Source organism: Mesoplodon densirostris, chromosome 1 (genome assembly GCF_025265405.1).
Source record: "Mesoplodon densirostris isolate mMesDen1 chromosome 1, mMesDen1 primary haplotype, whole genome shotgun sequence".
Classification (NCBI taxonomy): Eukaryota; Metazoa; Chordata; class Mammalia; order Artiodactyla; family Ziphiidae; genus Mesoplodon; species Mesoplodon densirostris.
In genome coordinates this window covers 101,755,888-101,775,512 of record NC_082661.1, presented here as the reverse complement: position 1 = coordinate 101,775,512, position 19,625 = coordinate 101,755,888, and the positions used below count along the sequence as shown (strand labels likewise).

Below are 19,625 nucleotides of genomic sequence, written 5' to 3'. Positions count from 1 at the left end.
CTGAGGCTGAAACTGGCCAGACTGTGGGGTTCTTATATGGCTAAGGCTGCAGAGGACCTATAGGTGGCAGGTAGGGCTATTGGTATCTTCAGAGGCTAAGGCTGCTGACATCTTCCTGCTTCTCCTCTACTTTTTTGCTCTTGGGAGGAGCCTCTACTTGAGGAGACCCCTCTTGGTGCCTGGTCTGATGTGCTGACACAGAAGAGTTCTCAGAGCAGTATTGGAACTGAGGTCTGGGGATCAGGCACACATGGAACTACCACAGTGCCAGGGTCCCGGAGCATAGGCACACTTGCTGTGGCTGTGACACAGGTGTCTAGGGCATGGACATGTGCAGATATCCTATGGAACTGGTACTTGGGTCTCAAGGGCTCACTACCGTGACTTGTGCCGGTGAGAGGGAATACGGCAGTGATGAGGACCCTGGGATGACAAGATGCAGTGGTGACCTGGGCAGAAAAGGCAGAGTGCAGTAGTAGCACAGCCTGGGAATGGTAGGTCAAAGTCTGACCTCTGCCCCCACCCCTCCCACCGCCCACTGGGAGCGCTCACAGAATAGCAATACTACAGCTCCGGTAGTTGTTTGTTAAAGCTGTGTGTTGGGACTCAGGGAGCTGGGCACAGGGTAGTGGCAGCAAGGCCCTGGCAATGACAGTTCAGAGCCGCAACCTGGGATGGGGGGTGAAGTTCAGGGCAGTGGTAGCCTGGTCCCAGCTTCCATGGGTCAGAGTCCTGACCTGAAATCTGAGGGGCGGAGCTCAGGGCAGTGGTAGCATCCCTGGCAAAGATGGTTCAAAAGCCTCAATCTGGGATAGAGGCGGAGCTCAGGGTAGAGGCAGCCCAGTCCCAGCAATGAAGGGTCTCAGCCTTGACCAGACCTGCCATGGGGGTGAGACTCAGGATAGTGGCATTGCCCTTAGCAATGATGAGTCAGAGCCAGAACCTGGAACCTGGGAGGCAGTAAGAACTCATCTCAGCAATGACAGTTCAGAGTCTTGACCTGGGATGGGGCAAGGGGGTGAGGCACAGGGCGACAGCCAATTCGGGCAGCCAAAGCATGACTTGGGACCCAGGAGGCACGGCTCAGGTCAGGGAGGTTGCCTTGGTAATGATGGAGCAAGGCCCCAACCTGGGGCTGAGGTGGGCAAAGAGCAATGGCAGCTCTGGTGTCCTATATGGAGATGTGCTGTGGTACCCAATGTGTGAGAGTGGGGCACAGCAACAACTGGGACCCCTTAGGGCAGGTCTCACCTCAGCAACATCTCCAGCCTCTGGGAGTAGATCCAGAAGAGGGGGGGGTACTACAGGCTGCTCCATCAGCTAGGGTCAGCGTCACTGAAGACTGAGAGGCTCTTGTACCAAAAGCTGCAGACATCCACAATGGCGAGGCTTGCTGTGGTCCTTCTGCTCTCCTTCTCCCCACGTGGTGACCTTCCTGAGAGGATTTCTCTTGGTGCCCAGCGGCTCCCGACTGGGGGATGGGGTGATGGGGACAAAATGCGTCCTTTGCTTTTGTATGTGGCCATCCTTGATTTTTGAGCTCTGCCAGGTTTTTTTGCTGCTGCTTCTTTGTTGTCTAGAGCTCTCCCTGAGCTGTTTTCTTCCATTTCTAACTGTTTATTGTTCTTGGTTTTCTTTTTTGTTTGCTTGTTTTTGGGGGTGTGGGGGACCCCCCGGCCCTCCATCTTGCTGACACCACTCCCAAGTCCCCCCCCATTCTATAGGGGAAGCAAATGAGGCCCTAGGAGATAAAATGTTTTGCTCAGTAATATACTACAAGTTTGAGACTGGAAATTATATTCTGATTCTTCGAGTTTGCTGAGGAGTTGGATGTACTCTCATAGGTGCAAAAACAACAAACCAATTTTAGACTCAATATGAAGTATAGTTTTGAAAATTTATTTATATCTTGGTCCTATTGTCTCAAAATATTTTCAGCCTCCTGGTTCAGGAATAAAAGTCCTTATTTGAACGCAAAATATTAATGTATTATTGTTTTTTTAATAAATTTTATTAATTAATTAATTTTTATTTTTGGCTGCATTGGGTCTTCGTTGTTGCGGCAGGCTTTCTCTAGTTGTGGCGAGCGGGGGCTACTCTTCGTTGCGGTGCACGGGCTTCTTATTGCTGTGGCTTCTCTTGTTGCTGAGCATGGGCTCTAGGCACGCAGGCTTTAGTAGTTGCAGTACGTGGGCTCAGTAGCTGTGGCTCGTGGGCTCTAGAGGGCAGGCTCAGTAGTTGTGCCGCACAGGCTTAGTTGCTTCGCAGCATGTGGGATCTTCCCGGACCAGGGCTTGAACCAGTGTCCCCTGCATTGGCAGGCGGATTCTTAACCACTGCACCACCAGGGAAACCCCGGTATTAATGTATTCTTTCTGAGAAGCCATCATGGGAAGTTACAGAGGTGACTAATAAATTAATTGAGCATGATAGGATTCTAATGAAATAAATAATTCTTTTTTTTTTTTTTTTTTTTTTTTTGCGGTATGCGGGCCTCTCACTGTTGTGGCCCCTCCCGTTGCGGAGCACAGGCTCCGGATGCGCAGGCCCAGCGGCCATGGCTCACGGGCCCAGCCGCTCCGCGGCATATGGGATCCTCCCAGACCGGGGCACGAACCCGTATCCCCTGCATCGGCAGGCGGACTCTCAACCACTGCGCCACCAGGGAGGCCCTGAAATAAATAATTCTTGAAAGTGCTCTATGAGATAGGCGGTTGTGAGTTTTCAATATTCAGTCCCAAATAATTTGTATTTTGCTGTTTTTATGCATTTCTGATTTCTGTGCATTTTAAATTTCTCTTCTTTATTTCTTTGTAGACATTACAACCAGAACATTACAAATAATACTGGAAGTTGTACCAGAAGAAGATTGTCATAAATTATAAATTAATGCATTTGAAGTCTTGGCAATCTATCCTTGGCTTTGTTTCTGCCCAAAGGGCTGAAACAAAAAATATATCTTCACTCCTTTTATGAAAATCCAGAGGATTGCAACTTTGGAGATGGACTAAAGGAATTGGTTATTTCTGTTTAGTCTTCCAGTGTATTCAAACTGGTTTCTAAGAAATTTAGTTATTATTCCATGTGGTTATAGAACGCTGATATGCAATTATACCGTAAGTTCACATGATCATTGTGAACTATCAAGTCCCTGATACCTACCTGTTGAGGTTAGGGAAAAAGACTACAGAATGGCAATTACTTTAGTGGTCTTTCTCTATAACATATCTTATGGCTAAGAACCTTCAGACTGAAAACTGAGATGTTTTCTTTAATATGGGTTTTGTAAAAACAATTTTTATATACTATAGATAACTGTACTGTGAAAATTGTTTTCTACTCTTCTGGGGAAAAAAAAGTGTATGTTATCATTATGGACAGAGGAAAGAAAGAAATTTATTTTACATTGGCATTGCATTGCTTCCCACAGATATCAGCTTAGATATCATACATGTTTTAATGGATTATACCCAGAACATTTTGAAAAAGAAAAAAAAATTAGGGGTATGCCTAATTTTGATGAATACATGAAAGAAGAGTTTCTAGGGGCTATTGTTTATGAGACAAATCCAGGAATTATGTTTAAGTAAAAAAAATGCTTGAGAATTTATTATGTTAGGATTTTTTTCACTCATTATCAGGAAGCTTCATAGTTACGTGCCATTTGTTTTCATGGCAGCCTAATTGATCAGGAAAGGATGTAACGCCTTTCTTAGAGCAAAGCAATAGTCAGTTTGGTATTAAATCCTCTTAAGCATGATCATGTGTTTCACTAATAATTTACTCTTTGATAAATACATCTAAATATGTGCATTTTAAAATCAAGTTACAATATCAACAGAAGACGGAAATCACCAAAAAAGAAAATGCCCAAAATATTATGCCCCACTCTATAGTTCTACATACATTGTTAGTGTTTCTGAACATTTTTTAAACATCTCATAGCTGTTTTTACATGGTGATGAATTTTGACAGTTTTACATTTTCTTTATACATTTTATATTGTTAAAATATCTCTTTGGACAAAACTGTCCAGGTCAATTAGGAAAAGATACATATTTACATAAAAATTAAGGAAGAAATGTCACTGCTAAATAAGATTTACAACTGATGTTTCTAAGAATGTTTCCATTTCTCTCTCTAGGCTTTATCAGTAATTTCCTGACAAAGTAAAAGAGATAACTGATAAATTCACTGAAAGAAACTGTACATGAAATGTATATATTCAGACAGGTATTACTATGCTGGGTTTAGAAAATACTGTGGAATTTTCAAATAAGAATAATATAATGATGAAATTTGTTAACCATTATTTACTTAAGTCTCAGAGTAAATAGTCATGGCCAGAATTTTTTCATTCTATAATTTTTGTCCATTTGAAAAGAAGAATTTTTGGAAGAATTACAATGATTAAAATCATTAGGAGCAGATATATAGAGTTCATAGACAGTTGATCAAAGTAGAAATGATGATAATTTGAGGCAATTTCAATTAATTAATTTTCAATTCGTTAATTTCAAAATTTAATTCAGTTAATTAAATTTCATTTAATTAAATTTCAATTTAATATATATCTGAGATTGAAATTTTTTCAGCCAAACGTAGTGTTTGGGTCTTTACGTGAATTTATAAAAATTCCTTCCTTTTTCTCTTACCATGGATTTTCAGAATTTGATCTGTAGTCTGTACATCTTATATTCATTTGTCTACATCTGTCCCCACTAAATTGTTGCTATAGGTGAAAACAGATTTCCTTTATATTCTTTTTTACAGTCTAGGCCCATGTAATCTAAACCAGCAAACTCTCCTGGAATTGTTTTTTTCCCCTAATGAAAAAAAAATGGTAAAGTCTCATGGAGAAGTTTGTATAGTTACTGATTATTCCTGAGGTTAATGTGCTTATATCCAAAGTGGAAGATAGGTCTCCTCCTTTTAGTTATTTTAGTTTTGGTTCTATTCTCTTTAAATATGTCATTATACAAGCTAACTAGAGAACATATTCATTATTATTTTCATTATTTTAAAAATTATTTTTGCATTGTTGAATTTCTAATGCCATTGTAATACCATTTTAACCAGATGGAAAGTCAGTCAGTAATTTTTTTTTCTTTTTAAAGTGATGAGGATTAAGTTGTATTTCTACTTATCCTTAGGATACATCATGACAAGATACAGGGCTTCTGTAATCATTCATTCAATAGTTGTAACATTTATTTGGAATGGTATTATGTCAAGCAGATTCTAGTTTGAAAACTCTCCTACACACTTTTATATGTATATATTTTTTTATGCTAAGTAATTTTTTCTCATATATATTTTTCTCATATATCGAACTGTTAGATGTGATACATTTGTACCAGTGTGCATATTCAAATGTTTAAATACATTTTATCCATTTATTATAACACAAAAAAGTAAAAGTAGCCAATATAGTTTACGACGGCTAATATACTATTTTCAAATGTTCTGCTCTTTTGGTACATAGATTCTCAAGTATTTAAATATGAATTTAGTAGATCTAGTAAAGACCTCCAAAGCTAAAACAATTTGCTAGGAGAAATGGAATGATTCTCCTTACACAATTATGAATATTTCAGTAAACGTTTTTGACCCCTTTTAAAAAATATTAGACTAGTTTGCTGAGATTTTTCTAAGATTGAATGAAGAAAACTGACCATTATAACTGGTGTCTTGGTCAGCTAGGAGTAGACCCTCTTCTTATCTTTCTTTAGGAGATTAAAGATTTGCCCTAGAAAAGATGGCTGACTCCAGTGCCAAACATAAACGTTAGATGTGTGTATGCACACATTTGCCTACGTGCTTATACTGTATCTCTCCTGCCTCTGCTGGCACAAAATTAGGACAGATTATTAAATTACATTTCCAATTCACGGCAGTTTCTCTAACACTAAGATATGCAAGTTGAAACAAGTTTCTACATTGTTTTATGTGTCTGGTACAGTTGTTTCCCCAATTGCTGTTTGATATATCATCAGATGGTTAACATGAGTATAATTACATAACTCAATAGAATTCTATGTTGAACTGAATCAGTCTTCAGGAAACTTATTATCTCTATTTGAGATGAATGTAATGCTAACTGAGAAAGGGAGCATCTTTGACCTATAGCTGATTTCTTATAATTGAGGAGTGGGTTATGAAAAGATAGAAAACTAAAGGTCAGAGTAGCAGGAAATGAAAGGTAGCATGTGATTGGAGGGAACTATATTTTGGTCTAACTTATTATGCAGTATAATCAGAGAAATATTAAAAATTAACTGCCTGATGTATTTCGGGGATTTCGGTTATGCCCTTTTGAATCCCCTAAAAGCTAATGAAATGTAAGCTTCAGTGCCCCTTACTTAGACATGCCCTTTCCTAGGTCCTGTACCTAATTTTGCATTAGGAATTTTGTATTACATTTCTTGAAGAAGGTTAGCAAAATTATATATACTTCTGGCCCTAAAAAAATCTGCATCTGTCCCTATGAGAAAGGTCAAAGTACTCCCATTACTTTATCTATTAGAAATAAGCATGGGGTATTTGTAGGATATATTTTTAAGTAATAAAGTTGTGAGTTAATTGAAATATCTCTATATAACTAAGTGGCTTTCTCATAGTACATATTATATGTGGTATATAAGGAGAGAGTTTCACTTTGGACATATTTTATGTGTCAATTCTGAATGATAGAAAAACAATGGGATTTTAATTGTAGCTCTTTTTCTTAGTTTGGAAAGAAATATAGAGAGATTTGAAATTTGAATGCAGAGGAGTCAAGAAATTTGATTTTAGTTAAATAAAACCTTGTTTCATTTCACCCTACGTGATATGCTGTATGTTGGTGCTGATCATGTTTACAGAGCTACATTTACTTTCGTAACCATTCAAAGTCAGGAATTAAAGCATGGCATTGTGTGACTGACGAAGCTCGTGGTGGATATAAATTAGAGTAGATAGAGTCATCTTGGCAGCTTCTGTTTACAGTATTTATATATAGGTAAAAGAATTATTACCTATAAATGTATTTTAGGTTAATTTTCCCATAAACAGTATTTTTAATTTATCTCAATATATATAATACCTAAAAGTGTAACCTCTAGGTATTATTAGTACTGTACTTAAAAAGATATTTTAATAGCCAATTTTGGGAGATAATCCTTCTTTTTGTCGCATTTTCAAATTAGTTGGAGTCTAAAAATAAATGCTTGGTCTATTTTTAGTTCTGATAACAAATTCACAGAGGCATACATCATGGTCTCACAGAAAGTTCACCAGTTTTCCATATGTTGTGAGATAATTGTCCTTCCCTACAAACTCGTCAGGATAATAACTTGATCTTTTTGAACCAGTTCTCTGTTTCCTTTGAGTTAATCAAATGGTTCCCTTTATGTTTTATTTTTTTTTTTTGACATGATATTTTCAAGATAGGAGTGAGTCTTAATTTTATACAATTACTTGATATTCTTAGTCTGAAACTACCACTTCGGTTATGCCCTTTTGTGTGTCCCTGCTCCCTTCTCTCTGTTACCGTTGGCTTTAAAATATCAGTGGAGGATGGTTACACTCTCCAAATAGTTATCTGTTACACGTGTGTATTTTGGCTACTTGGATCAAGGGTACATTTATAGTATCAATAAGTGCCTTAACAGTTTTATAGATAATCTCTCAAGAAACTGTGGAGCACCTAGGTGTCTAGCAGCCATACAGATGGATGCACTGTTTTGAAAGTGAGCATACTTTTTGCCCTCAACGTATACACTACTGATTTTATTTTTAAAAGTATGACTTTCAAATGAATTAATTTCTTGGTTAGAAGACTTGCCTCCCGAATCCTTATTACCTCTTGTTGAAGCCTCTAAAGGCCATGTTGAAAACTGGAGAGGAAGAAAAAAAAAAAAAAAAAAAAAGACATGCACAGTTATCTCTTTTGCAGCAGTGACTGTATTTTGAGTACTTTGTGCAGCAGGGTATTTTGTACAGCATCTTGTGGGAAAACAGATTAGGCCTTTGGATGTTACAGCTGTATAACTGGTTGGGTTGTGATTGGCCGACTGAAATGAGGATTGTGAAGTTAGAGCCCACTTATTCCTACTGATTAACATTCTTCTGCGCATGCTCTGAAGCACATTCATAGCACACCAGGAGGCGATGCAATGTGGTTCCCTGGTTTGAGGTTTGAGCTGTCTTATTTTAAAGCATGTCTGAATTATTTTTTTCCCTAGCAGTTCTCCTTCATCCCAAATTTCCACTTACTGACTAATGGAATAGAAAGTAAAAATACTTTGGAGAAGTAAAACACAGATTGTTTCAAATGAGCGTATGCTTATAACAGAATAGAAATGATCAACGTTAAACTAATGTGTATGCTAATTACTTCAGACACTACCACAGAGCACTTTTAAATTGCTCTGGAAGCAAAAACAGTATATATAACTATGGTTAGCACACAAACCGCAAGACCCCTGCAAAGATTTCAAGTAGTCTGGGATTCTTTTTTTTTTTTTTTTTTTTCTTTTTTTTAAGTCTGGGATTATTTTGATCCTCTTTTTGGAGAAATTTTTTACTTTATGGCTTTCCCTTGTGAATGTTGTTACTACTGCTTTAAATCTAGAACTTAACTATTGATACTTATTATCTTGAAAACAGGGTTCATCTTTTGACAGTATCCATCTGTGTTCAGAGAGTGGCATATCACCTTACTCTTGTTTACTGTGGACACAGGCATTTGCCTCAAATTTCTGTCTTTTTGTAGATGGATTGCAGCACAATAGTAATGAATTTTCAGTGGTACCTTTCAGCATTTGGGGAACTTTGCCAACATCAGCATCAGATGTGTTTTAAAAAAAACAAACAGAAATGGCTTATTACCATGTAATGCAGTGTCTTCTCTTTACGCCAAACTGGTGAACAAACGTGTATTGATAGAATTGTTTCACTGATGCTAAATGTTGACTACCTGCAGTTTTATAATAAGTGCAAGTCACAAAGAGACAAGACAAATGGCCTCTTGTACTGAATGCTTCGAGAACTTCATTTGTCCTAATTTTCTGACAAAGATTTGACTCTGGGTTTCAAAGAGCTTGGTTTTTACTTATCATAGAGCAGATTAGATGGTAGTGATGTACTGGTAGAGATGGTTTTTAGTTATTGACTCAGAATTCATCTCATGATGAATCTTTCATGTTGTTTTATTGTCTGTATATCTGTATTGACTTTATTAACATGGGTTTAGTGAGCTTTGTGTTAAAATTTGACCTGGTAGTAATAATTTCTTTTTCAACTATCAAGGGGCAGAAAAATCCATATGTATTGTAATGTTCATTAACATATTACTAGGTACTATATATGAATGTATTTCAATGCTTTTCACAGTCTATGTTAAACATCAATAATATGTGCCGATGCAATCAATTTAGCCCAGTGGGAAAGTAGTCCAGTTATTCTGAAGGGCTGTGCTGGCAGCTGTCTCTTTGATCTGTGCTTAGATTGCAATTTATAGACCAGCTATATCCATTAACTTGGATCTGGAATGGGTTCATCATGACCTTGGACCATTCATTGTGAGTGGAGGGGGTGCGTTTGGGCTGGTGCTCTAATATACAGGAACAAGAAGTGCAGCTGAGGGAGAGGGAGGCCCAACATCCTACATGGTCCTCATCTGTGGTGGGGATTCTTCATCTTAGCATTGTGATAATGAAACTCAGTAAATGGGATTGTGCTATTTTATACAAATTTTGCACAATATCTTATATTGATAAATTTTTAAAGAGCAAAATTTCTTTTCTGTATCTACATTCCAACCATATTAGAAGTACTAAGATATTTAACTATGAAAATATAAATGGTGCAAAGGGACTTTCATCTGTGGATTGTGCTGTTTCTTAGGGTTCTGTGGCACTGATGCCTATACCAGCATGTGATATGTGAAATAAAATGGATTTTTCTACAGCTTAATGATTTCCCTCCAGGGAGAGTTCTGGTACAGCAATCACGCTGCCAGATGGTGTTTATGGGCTATCTGTGTAAGTGGTAAGATACTATGAAATAAGTGTGATTTCATCTGATGGAAACTCTTGATGCATGTGTTTTTGTATGGAATAGATTTTGGTGCAATATGATGTCACTCAGTGTTGCATTGAACTTAATTTCAATTGCATTTACGTATATGTATACCTGTCATGCTTCTAGTTGCTTCAACCTTTGTATATATATTTTTGTACATATTTTTAGTAGAAAACATTTGAAATGGAAGTTAAACATTTGATAGTTTACCTAATAAAAATCATGTTGTGTTTTTTGTTGTTGTTTTTGTTTTTTGTCTGTTTTGTGTGGGTTTTTTTTAGCAGTGTCCATTCCATTAAATTGAAGGCTTTGGTTTTAATGATTGAATTTATCTGTCACTCATTATGTGAATTTGTTGGAGTATCCTACTTCACAAAAATTTCCTGTACTAAAAACTGAAAGTGGTGGCGGATTTAGCAAACACTGTAGATATTCTTTCTCATGGCCTACATCCATCTGTCCTCTGCTCTGAAATATCTAGCATCTTCTCTTTTCTTTTTTCACCTGTCCTAATTCGGTCTTCTTATTTCCCGCCTCTTAACAAAAGTCTCATTTCTTGTCTCTCTATAATTCAGCCTTCACATGTTTCCCCAGAATGTTCTTTCTGAAACACAAATATGTTAAAAACCCTCTATGGGGACTTCCCTGGTGGCACAGTGGTTAAGAATCCTCCTGCCAATACAGGGGACACGGGTTCGAGCCCTGCTCCTGGATGATCCCACATGCCGCGGAGCAACTAAGCCCGTGCACCACAACTACTGAGCCCGTGCACCCTAGAGCCCGTGCTCCACAGCAAGAGAAGCCACTGCAATGAGAAGCCCGCACACTGCAATGAAGAGCCGCCCCTGCTGTCTGCAACTAGAGAAAGCCCACGCAGCAACGAAGACCCAACGCAGCCAAAAATAAGTAAGTAAAATAAATAAATAAATAAAATTTATTTTTAAAAAAAGAGATTTGTACATGTTTAAAAAAACCCTCTAAGGGCTTCCCTGGTGGCGCAGTAGTTGAGAGTCCGCCTGCCGATGCAGGGGACACGGGTTCGTGCCCCGGTCCGGGAGGATCCCACATGCCGCGGAGCGGCTGGGCCCGTGAGCCATGGCCGCTGAGCCTGCGCGTCCGGAGCCTGTGCTCCGCAATGGAAGAGGCCACAACAGTGAGAGGCCCGCGTACCGCAAAAAAAAAAAAAAAAAAAAAAAAAAACCCTCTATGACTTCACATCTAGTAATTATTAATATTTATTTCTGGGTGGGTAAAATCCATACTTCTGTATAGCATACTGGGCTTTCCATAATCTGCCATGTTTCTTTCTCCAGGTACAAGTGACTACTTCCATATTCTCTGCCACAATATTAAATGTCTTTTTAGTAGTCTAACAAAGAAAATATGCCATCATTTCATTTGGCATACTGCAGATTCCTACAGGACTTATATTTTCTTCTACCATTCCTATCTCCTATACCCAGCGTAGCATACTTCTACCCAACATTCAAGTTTGAGATTCAAAAGTCACTTCTTCTAAAAACTTTCCCCAAGCTGGTTCAGGACCTGAGCCCTGACCATCTCCATCTTCTGGGGCGCACTTTTTTTGTAGAACTCACTGTACACCATTGTAATCAATATGCTCAATTCCTTTCTCTGCCTGGATTTGCAAATTTTTAGTTGTCTTTTACTGACTAAAGCATAATAGGTGCTCAGTGCTTTAGATTCATACATTCAATAAATGAACAAATGACTTTTATTCATTAGGTTTCATGATAAACTTTTTTCCGAAGTAGTTTACAGTACCTTTAAATTTAAGCGATCCGTTAGCTTCTGTGAAATTCTGTGAAATTCTGTGAAATGTCTTACCTTCAGGATATAAGAAAACTGGAGAGTTCCAGACTCCCTTCTCTCATGTTCGTTCTCTCTTTCTCCCCACTCCTACATCCCCAGTTCATGTTGGTAGGTGGGTCTTGAATAGAGGAAATGAGCAAATGACCTACTATGATCTCTTCCCATGAAAATGCATTTGGGCTCCTATGTTATTGATAAGGTATCTTTTTTCATAATACTAACTTGAAAACAAATAATGGTCTGAAATGGAGAGCAGAAGAAAATCTATATTTCTGATGACCAAACTTCTCTTTGAAGTAGACACAGGAGATTAAGTGGCACTTTTTCCTGATGACATATTTTGGGAGAACAATAAAAAAGGAAACGTAACTTTTGCACCTGTTAAATTTAAACACTTTTGAAAAGAAATACAAACCATGTGATATGTAGATATACTTATTTTAAAATTAATGAATATGACTGGAAATGTAACCAAAATGTGTAGGAAAAATTAGATAATATGTAATGGCTAATAATTTTTTAAAACTTTCATTAGGTTCTTAAGCATGCTGGTTTAGATTCACAATGACTTTTGCAGCTGAACTACATCTAATAATTTTCTACTGGAATTTTTAGGCTATGTCTAATTTATAAAAATTTGAGATGCTGATGTATCCTGGGATGGGTGGGCAGGTCATGGATAACTGTACTGTTGCTTTTGCCTCCACATGCCCGAAAAATTATATGTGCAGACTTTCTAGGAATCTGACTTAGAAGGTCAGGTCTTCATAGCGATTTTATTGTTTTTATAGTATTAAGCCTAAGAACACCTGGTCACCAGCAGACATTGATTAAAAACTATGATCTTAAAATGTTTGATGTTTGAAAGAATTTAGAAATAAAAATATAATTAGGGTTCAATATGCTTTAAGTTTTTAGCTTTGAAGATTTATTAATCTCTGAAAAGACATGAAATAGGATTTCAAAGGTGTTAATTCAGGTTAAATTACTATAAAAATTGAAATCCCCTCTAGCTGTAATAAACTAAATTAATAAGTATAAATGAGTATAACCCTAAGAAAGGTATGAGCAAACCAGTTACTTTCCTCTTATTCTAACTTCTCTTAAAAATAAGAGAAACTAATCTTACTTTTGTCATAATAATTAACATTGTAATTATATAACAATATGTCATTATTATCTTTATGTATTCCATTTCCTAAAATCTAAATATGCTGTAAAATTTTTTTTTCATGTTCTGAATTCCACCTTAAACTTATGTTTAGTTCTCACTCCCACATTGCCATGTTCCTTTAAGAATTTGTTACTCAAGGCATTAAAGTCAAAGTTTATTTGTTTATTAATTCAAGAAAAATTCCACAAGAACATCCCCATGCCAAGCAAAGAGATGGGTGCTAGAAATATAATACTTAACAGTTGGTATTGCCTGTGCTTCATGAAGTTGAAGACATAGATACTTCTTCTTGATCACTCAAATGTTAAGAATTAGGGTAAATCTCAAGTGCTAGAAGGCAGTATACCCCAATGTGATCTGGTCTAGGAGGTTGGGGAAGGCTTTCCTAAGGATGTGATATGAATTGATATTGAAGGATGGGTGCTCATTAACCAGGTAAAGGGAAGGTGGGATGAGGAGTGTTATAGGCAAAGCAGACTGTGTGATAAAGACCCTGAACCACAGAAAGCAAGGCTCGTTAAAGGAAATAAATGCAAGACCAGTGCAACTAGAGCACAAGACAAAGTTTATAATGCACTTTAAAAGAGGAGCAGTTGTAGAGGACTTATTAGGCAATGTTCAAAGTTTTGGTCTTTACCCAGTATAATGGAGATGTCACAGACAAAAGAAATTCACACACAACATGAACCTTGAACTTTATCAAAATTTCAAATCTTACCCTCTCCTAAAATTCTAAATAGAATTTTTCAGTAGTAAAAGATAATTTGTTTTACCACTTTCATATTATTCCTATATTTTATCTAATTAGTTCACACTGCCAAAGGTATTTGTAAACTGCAATAGGCTCAGCATCTAATATTGAAAGAGGAAGTAATTACAGGAATATGTAATCAACATACGAGGGAAATCTTTTTTCTGGGAATTTTATTGTTGTCTCTCCTTAGCATGTTTTCCCCTCTCTCTTCCAAGTTAGATTAACATCTGATCTACAATGTTGAACATTCATCAACTATCTCTAGGATGGTTTGTAATTTTTTTTTGAGAGAGATATTCCTCTGGTGCTATAATTTTTAAATCTGTTCTTAACTTCTAAATTTACTTTTTGCCCAAATGAAAACATTAAACAAAAATCTACCTTGCATGACCTATTATTAACAGAGTTATTGTCTTATGAAGAAAGGTATCACTCATCTGACTCTAGTGGGTCAATGCGAAAAATGTCAATACTATAAGTATTTGAATTTTTTTCTGGTTCTGTAGAAACACAGAGAAGAACTTTTCATTTTTTTTCCCACTCTTCATAATTCACAATGGATGAAAAGTGACTTTTCTAGCAAGAGAACAAGAATTTCATTTGAGGAAATAAGGAAATAAAGTAAGAAAAATTATTTGAGATTATTTAAAGAACACTTCCATGGAAAATGGGGAATTCTCTGATACAGTTTTCCCCCCAACTTTATTAAGATGTAACTGACAAGTAATATTGTTTAAGTTTAGTACAATGGGATGATTTGATACATGTACATATTGTGAAATGATTGTCACATTAAGGTTAGTTAACACATCCATTGCCTCATACAGTGACTACTTTTTTCTGTAGTGACAACATTAGGATCTATACTCTTAGCAAATTTCAAGTATACAGTACAGTATTGTTACCTACAGTCACCGTGTTGTACATTACATGTACAGAATGTATTCATTTTCTAACAGAAAATGTGTACCCTTTGACCATCTCCCCATTACCCCCACCCTTTAGCCCCTGGTAGCCACCAATCTCCTTCCCATGAGTTCAACTTTTTAGATTCTACATATGTGAGATCAAGGAGTATTTGTCTAATAGTTTTTTGGTGGCAAATTTAGAGTTTGCTAAATATATGATCACGTCATCAGTAAACGAAGACAATTTTACTTCTTCCTTTCTTATTTGGACTCATCTTATTTCTCTTTCTTGCCTAACTGCTCTGGCTAGGACTTCCAGTGCTATGTTGAATAGGAGTGGTAAGAGCGGGCATCCTTGTCTTGTTCATCTTGAAGGAAAAGCGTCCAACATTTCACCGTATGATGTCAGCTGTGGGTTTGCTGTGTATGACCTTTATTATGTTAAAGGTATATTCCTTCTATACCCAATCTGCTGAGAGTTTTTATCATGAAAGGATATTCTGTTTTGTCAAATGCTTTTCCTGCATCTATTGAGAAGATCATACGATTTTAATCTTTCATTCTATTAATGTGATGAATCGCACTTATTGATTTGCAGATATTGTGCCATCTTTACATCCCCCAAATAAATCCCACTTGGTCATTGTGTACAATCCTTTAAACGTTGAATTTGGTTTGCTAGTATTTTGTTGAGAATTTTCGAATCTATGTTCATCAGGCTGTGCTCCCCAGTCGGATGATGCCACTGGCTGGACGCTGTTGAAGCTGGGCTGCAGCCTGTGATCGGGCAGTCCGCTGGTTGAGCTCCACTCTTAGGCAAAGTCTCTGTTTGGGATCCCTGGTGGAGCAGGGCCTCCAGCTTTACCTGGCAGTGGGTGGGGCTGGAGGCTGTGATACGTGGTCAGTAGGGGCTGCTGTCCAAGGCTCCTGGGCAGGCGAGGCCACAGACTGTGTTCCATGACTGGGCAGGGTTGCTGACTGGGCTCCCTGCCTGTAGGAGGAAGCTTGCTGTGCTCAGCCAGCAAGTACTGCGGGCTCGGCTGGAGGCTGTCTAGGGTCTTGATTTGGGCTCCCTTGCAGACAGGGCTGGAAGTTATGCTCTGCAGTTGGGGCTGCCAGCTTGGTTCTCTGCCTCAGCTGGGCTCCAGGATGAGCTTCACAGCTGCCCAAGGTCTCTGGCTGGGCTTGCTGGTCAGGCAGGGCTGGAGGCTATGTCTAGCAGTTGAATGGAGCTGCTCACCAGCTTCATTCTCTTGGTGGGTTTAGAGGAGGGGCTCTGCCACTGGGACAGCCCTCTGGCTGTGGACCCAAACTGGGCAGCACTTCTACTAAGCTCTCTGGCTAGACAGGCCACCGGCTTGGGTCTGCAGATGGGCAGAGCTGCTGGCTGAGATCTAAGATCAGGCTAAACTCACTGCCAGCAGAAATTTGTCTGCCAAGATCTATACGCTCGTTTCTGTGAGCTGTTCCTCTTCTCCAGCTCTAGCTGTTCGCCCAGTTATTCCCATGAGGAGATACCTAAGTGGGTTTCCTGGGAAGCTTCCTGGATGCTGGGGAAGCTGGGTGTCTGCCTTGGGCTCTCCTTTTCCCCCTGGAGAAATTGTAGGCCAGGGGAGAACTGCTAGGTGGGATGGCATACTGACCTGAGGGTGGGGAGACTCGGTCCAAGTGAAACCATTGCTCTCACCCTTCTAATGTGTCTTTTCTTGATTTCTGTGGTCCAGGAGGGTGCTTCAGCCTCACCCCTACGTTCTGGGATCTTCACAAAGGCATCTTGTCTACGGGCAGTGCTCTTTGCTCTTTCTGTGAGGGGGAATGAAGTCGGGAACCATCCATTTTGCCATTTTGCTCTGAAGCAGATTTTCATACCCAGGTCTCCCTAATCTGAAGTTCCATTACCAGGTGTTTCACTATGCACTTATAGTGATATATTGATTTCCTTAAAAGAATAATTTGATACCATCCAAGCATGCCTAATGATAACAAAAGGTTAATGTAGAAAGTCTATGATTCTTAGTAAAACCTTTCTCAAATTAAAGCTCTCAGATTTCAGTGAGAGAATATTGAATCAAAGGACTGAAAGGGCAGAAGAAATTGAACAATGGTTCAATTTTGTAATAGATGTTATTTATCATTTTTATTAAACCTTGTATTAGCCATGTGCTTTGCATTGACTGGGATACTCCTCACCACTCTCTATGAATAAGAGAGATGGCAAGTCTTACTTCCATTTTTGGATTAAGAAAATGAGTCCAAAATAGCTAAAATGCCTTGCCCCGAACAACAGAGAAAGTCAAAAAGGTCAGAGTAGAAATGCTGATTATCACATCACTCTTAAATTCCTGACTCTTGGATCAAACCATCTCTCAGGTAAAGACAATTACTTTGTTATATTTATACGTCAATCAGTCATTAAATATTTATTTTGTATCCGCTATACAGTTAACAATGAACTTTATGGTATGGGAAATGTACCATGATTCTTCAGCGCAAGGTACTCACAGTAATTCAGCTTGGATAAAGAAGAATCTATAATAATAAACCGCAGGAACACATCATTGAATACAGTGTATGATTAACTGTGACAATGTGTGTTGGGCTTCGCATTAGTTCTTAAATATTTGAAGGAGGGGGTCGGGGTGGGTAGATGTTGATTTTGGATGATGTGTGTGTGGTTTGCAATTTGGTGGAAGGTATGTATTAAAAGCATACTATGCTTTTAGTTCATAACAGAGCTAATTCTGAGTGGAGTTGAGGACAGTAAATACAGGGAAGTTGATTGTATCATGTCCACTTATGCCAGTGCCTTTATATCAGGAAAATGAGTTTGACCTGAAGAGAGAAGCCACTGAACACATTTCTGAAGGGAATCGTATGGTCGAAGTGGCAACTGAGCAAGGTTGTCAACTCTGCTAGAGCTGCTGAGGAAAGATCTGGGTTCAGCAAAATCTAGCTGACAAGCTTTTGCAGTAAACAGGTGTGAAGAAGTCTAGATTGGGACGGGAAATAAAAGGGCAGATGAATGAGAAATTCTGGAGAAAAAATGCAACATGACATCATGCCTGACTCACTCTGGAGGATTAAGAGGAAGAGAAGTCATAGGTGACTCCATGGTGTCAGGCCTGAATGAGCTGATAAATGAAGGGGCATGTGACTGACCAGAGGTTTTTTGTGGTAAACATCTGATTTCCTTTTATGAGGTGATTGGAGATTACAGCACATTTTCATTTGTGAAGTGCTAAAGTTGAGGTCATGAAAATTCCATCTGTACACATCCCCTGATCATCAGATTATAGGTCAAGAGCTCAGGTGAGAGGAGAGAATTTACATACACATCATTAACATTCTTGGGGAGGCTTATAAATAGCACCTCTCTTCCCTACTTGAATTTTTTTTTTTTTTTTTTTTTTTTTGCGGTATGCGGGCCTCTCACTGTTGTGGCCTCCCCCGTTGCGGAGCACAGGCTCCGGACGCGCAGGCTCCGGACGCGCAGGCTCAGCGGCCATGGCTCACGGGCCCAGCCGCTCCGCGGCATATGGGATCCTCCCAGACCCGGGCACGAACCCGTATCCCCTGCATCGGCAGGCGGACTCTCAACCACTTGCGCCACCAGGGAGGCCCCCTACTTGAATTATTAATCAATTAAGATAGAAGTCGAAACTGTAAGGCAGATAGGAGAACAAAATATCACCTTTATTTCTGATACAGCTAATATAGAGGAATGTGATTCATAGCTATGGGCAAGTAGGCTTTCTAACATTGAACTCTGAGGTTAGAAAGGTTTACTCACCCCACCGCAGGCAGTCTAGTACCATTTCAGGCCTCTTCGCATGGGTCTCTGCCCCTGTAAAACTTAAGGCATGGAGCAGTACAGCAGAATTAATGCCCTCTGAGGTCAGGATAGCTCCCAAGAGAGAAAAGACATACAGTTGTTTTTTTTTTTTTCTTTCCAAACTCACCAATAAGATTAAGACACTAACCTTCTAGAATGAGGCTAAGAGTGATTCCCTAACATGGTGCCTTCTACATGGAAGTAAATATCAGCTATGGGAAAGAACCATCTCTCCTTCTACCCACCCCATCACATTTAAGAGAACTCTGGGGCTTCCCTGGTGGCGCAGTGGTTAAGAATCCACCTGCCAATGCAGGGGACACGGGTTTGAGCCCTGGTCCGGGAAGATCCCACATGCCGTGGAGCAACTAAGCCCATGCGTCACAACTACTGAGCCTGTGCTCTAGAGCCCACGAGCCACAACTACTGAGGCTGCCTGCCACAACTACTGAAGCCTGTGTGCCTAGAGCCCGTGCTCTGCAACAAAAGAAGCCACCATGATGAGAAGCCTGCACACCACAACGAAGAGTAGCCCCCGCTCACCGCAACTAGAGAGAGCCTGCACACAGCAATGAAGACCCAAAGCAGCCAAAAATAAACAAATAAATAGATAAATAAATAAATAAACAAAAGGAAAAAAAAGAGTACTGTGCATAGAAACGCACTTTCATGGGTTCAGAAAACATGTCTTTTCTATTTTTTATCCACAATCTGACTCAAGCATGGAACCTGGAAAATGTCTATTACCCAACAAATAGTTTTTGATTAAATGGGTAAATATAAAGTTGGCAGTTGAAGATGATGTAACTTGATGGATTTCCACTGGAGAGAGTGTAAAAGGAGAAGTGTGTAGCCCCATGGAGTAAGCCTGCATGAGCTAGGTAGGAAATGGAAAAAGGCAGGGGAACTAAACAGGAAAAGAACAGTGGGCACCTACTAAGACTCTGGATCTAAGGTGGACGTCTATTTTGGATGACGGCATGATGTAGTTTCAGAATACTTCCACTGATGTCATTCTCTATTTCTCATATTTTGGTCAGGTTGACAGCCATTCTGGGA

At 39.0% G+C, this 19,625-nt stretch overlaps 1 protein-coding gene across 2 annotated transcripts in view; it reads left to right on the top strand.

The window, feature by feature from the left end:
* SLC7A11 (solute carrier family 7 member 11) overlaps positions 1 to 10,250 on the top strand; it is a 108,302-nt gene extending 98,052 nt beyond the window's left edge. For both annotated transcript variants that reach the window (XM_060106076.1, XM_060106084.1), the window contains one exon: positions 2,818 to 10,250. In XM_060106076.1, coding sequence (XP_059962059.1) covers positions 2,818 to 2,885 — 68 coding nt within the window. In that variant the 3' untranslated portion in view covers positions 2,886 to 10,250. The remainder of the gene's footprint in view (positions 1 to 2,817) is intronic.
* Positions 10,251 to 19,625: the final 9,375 nt, after the last annotated feature.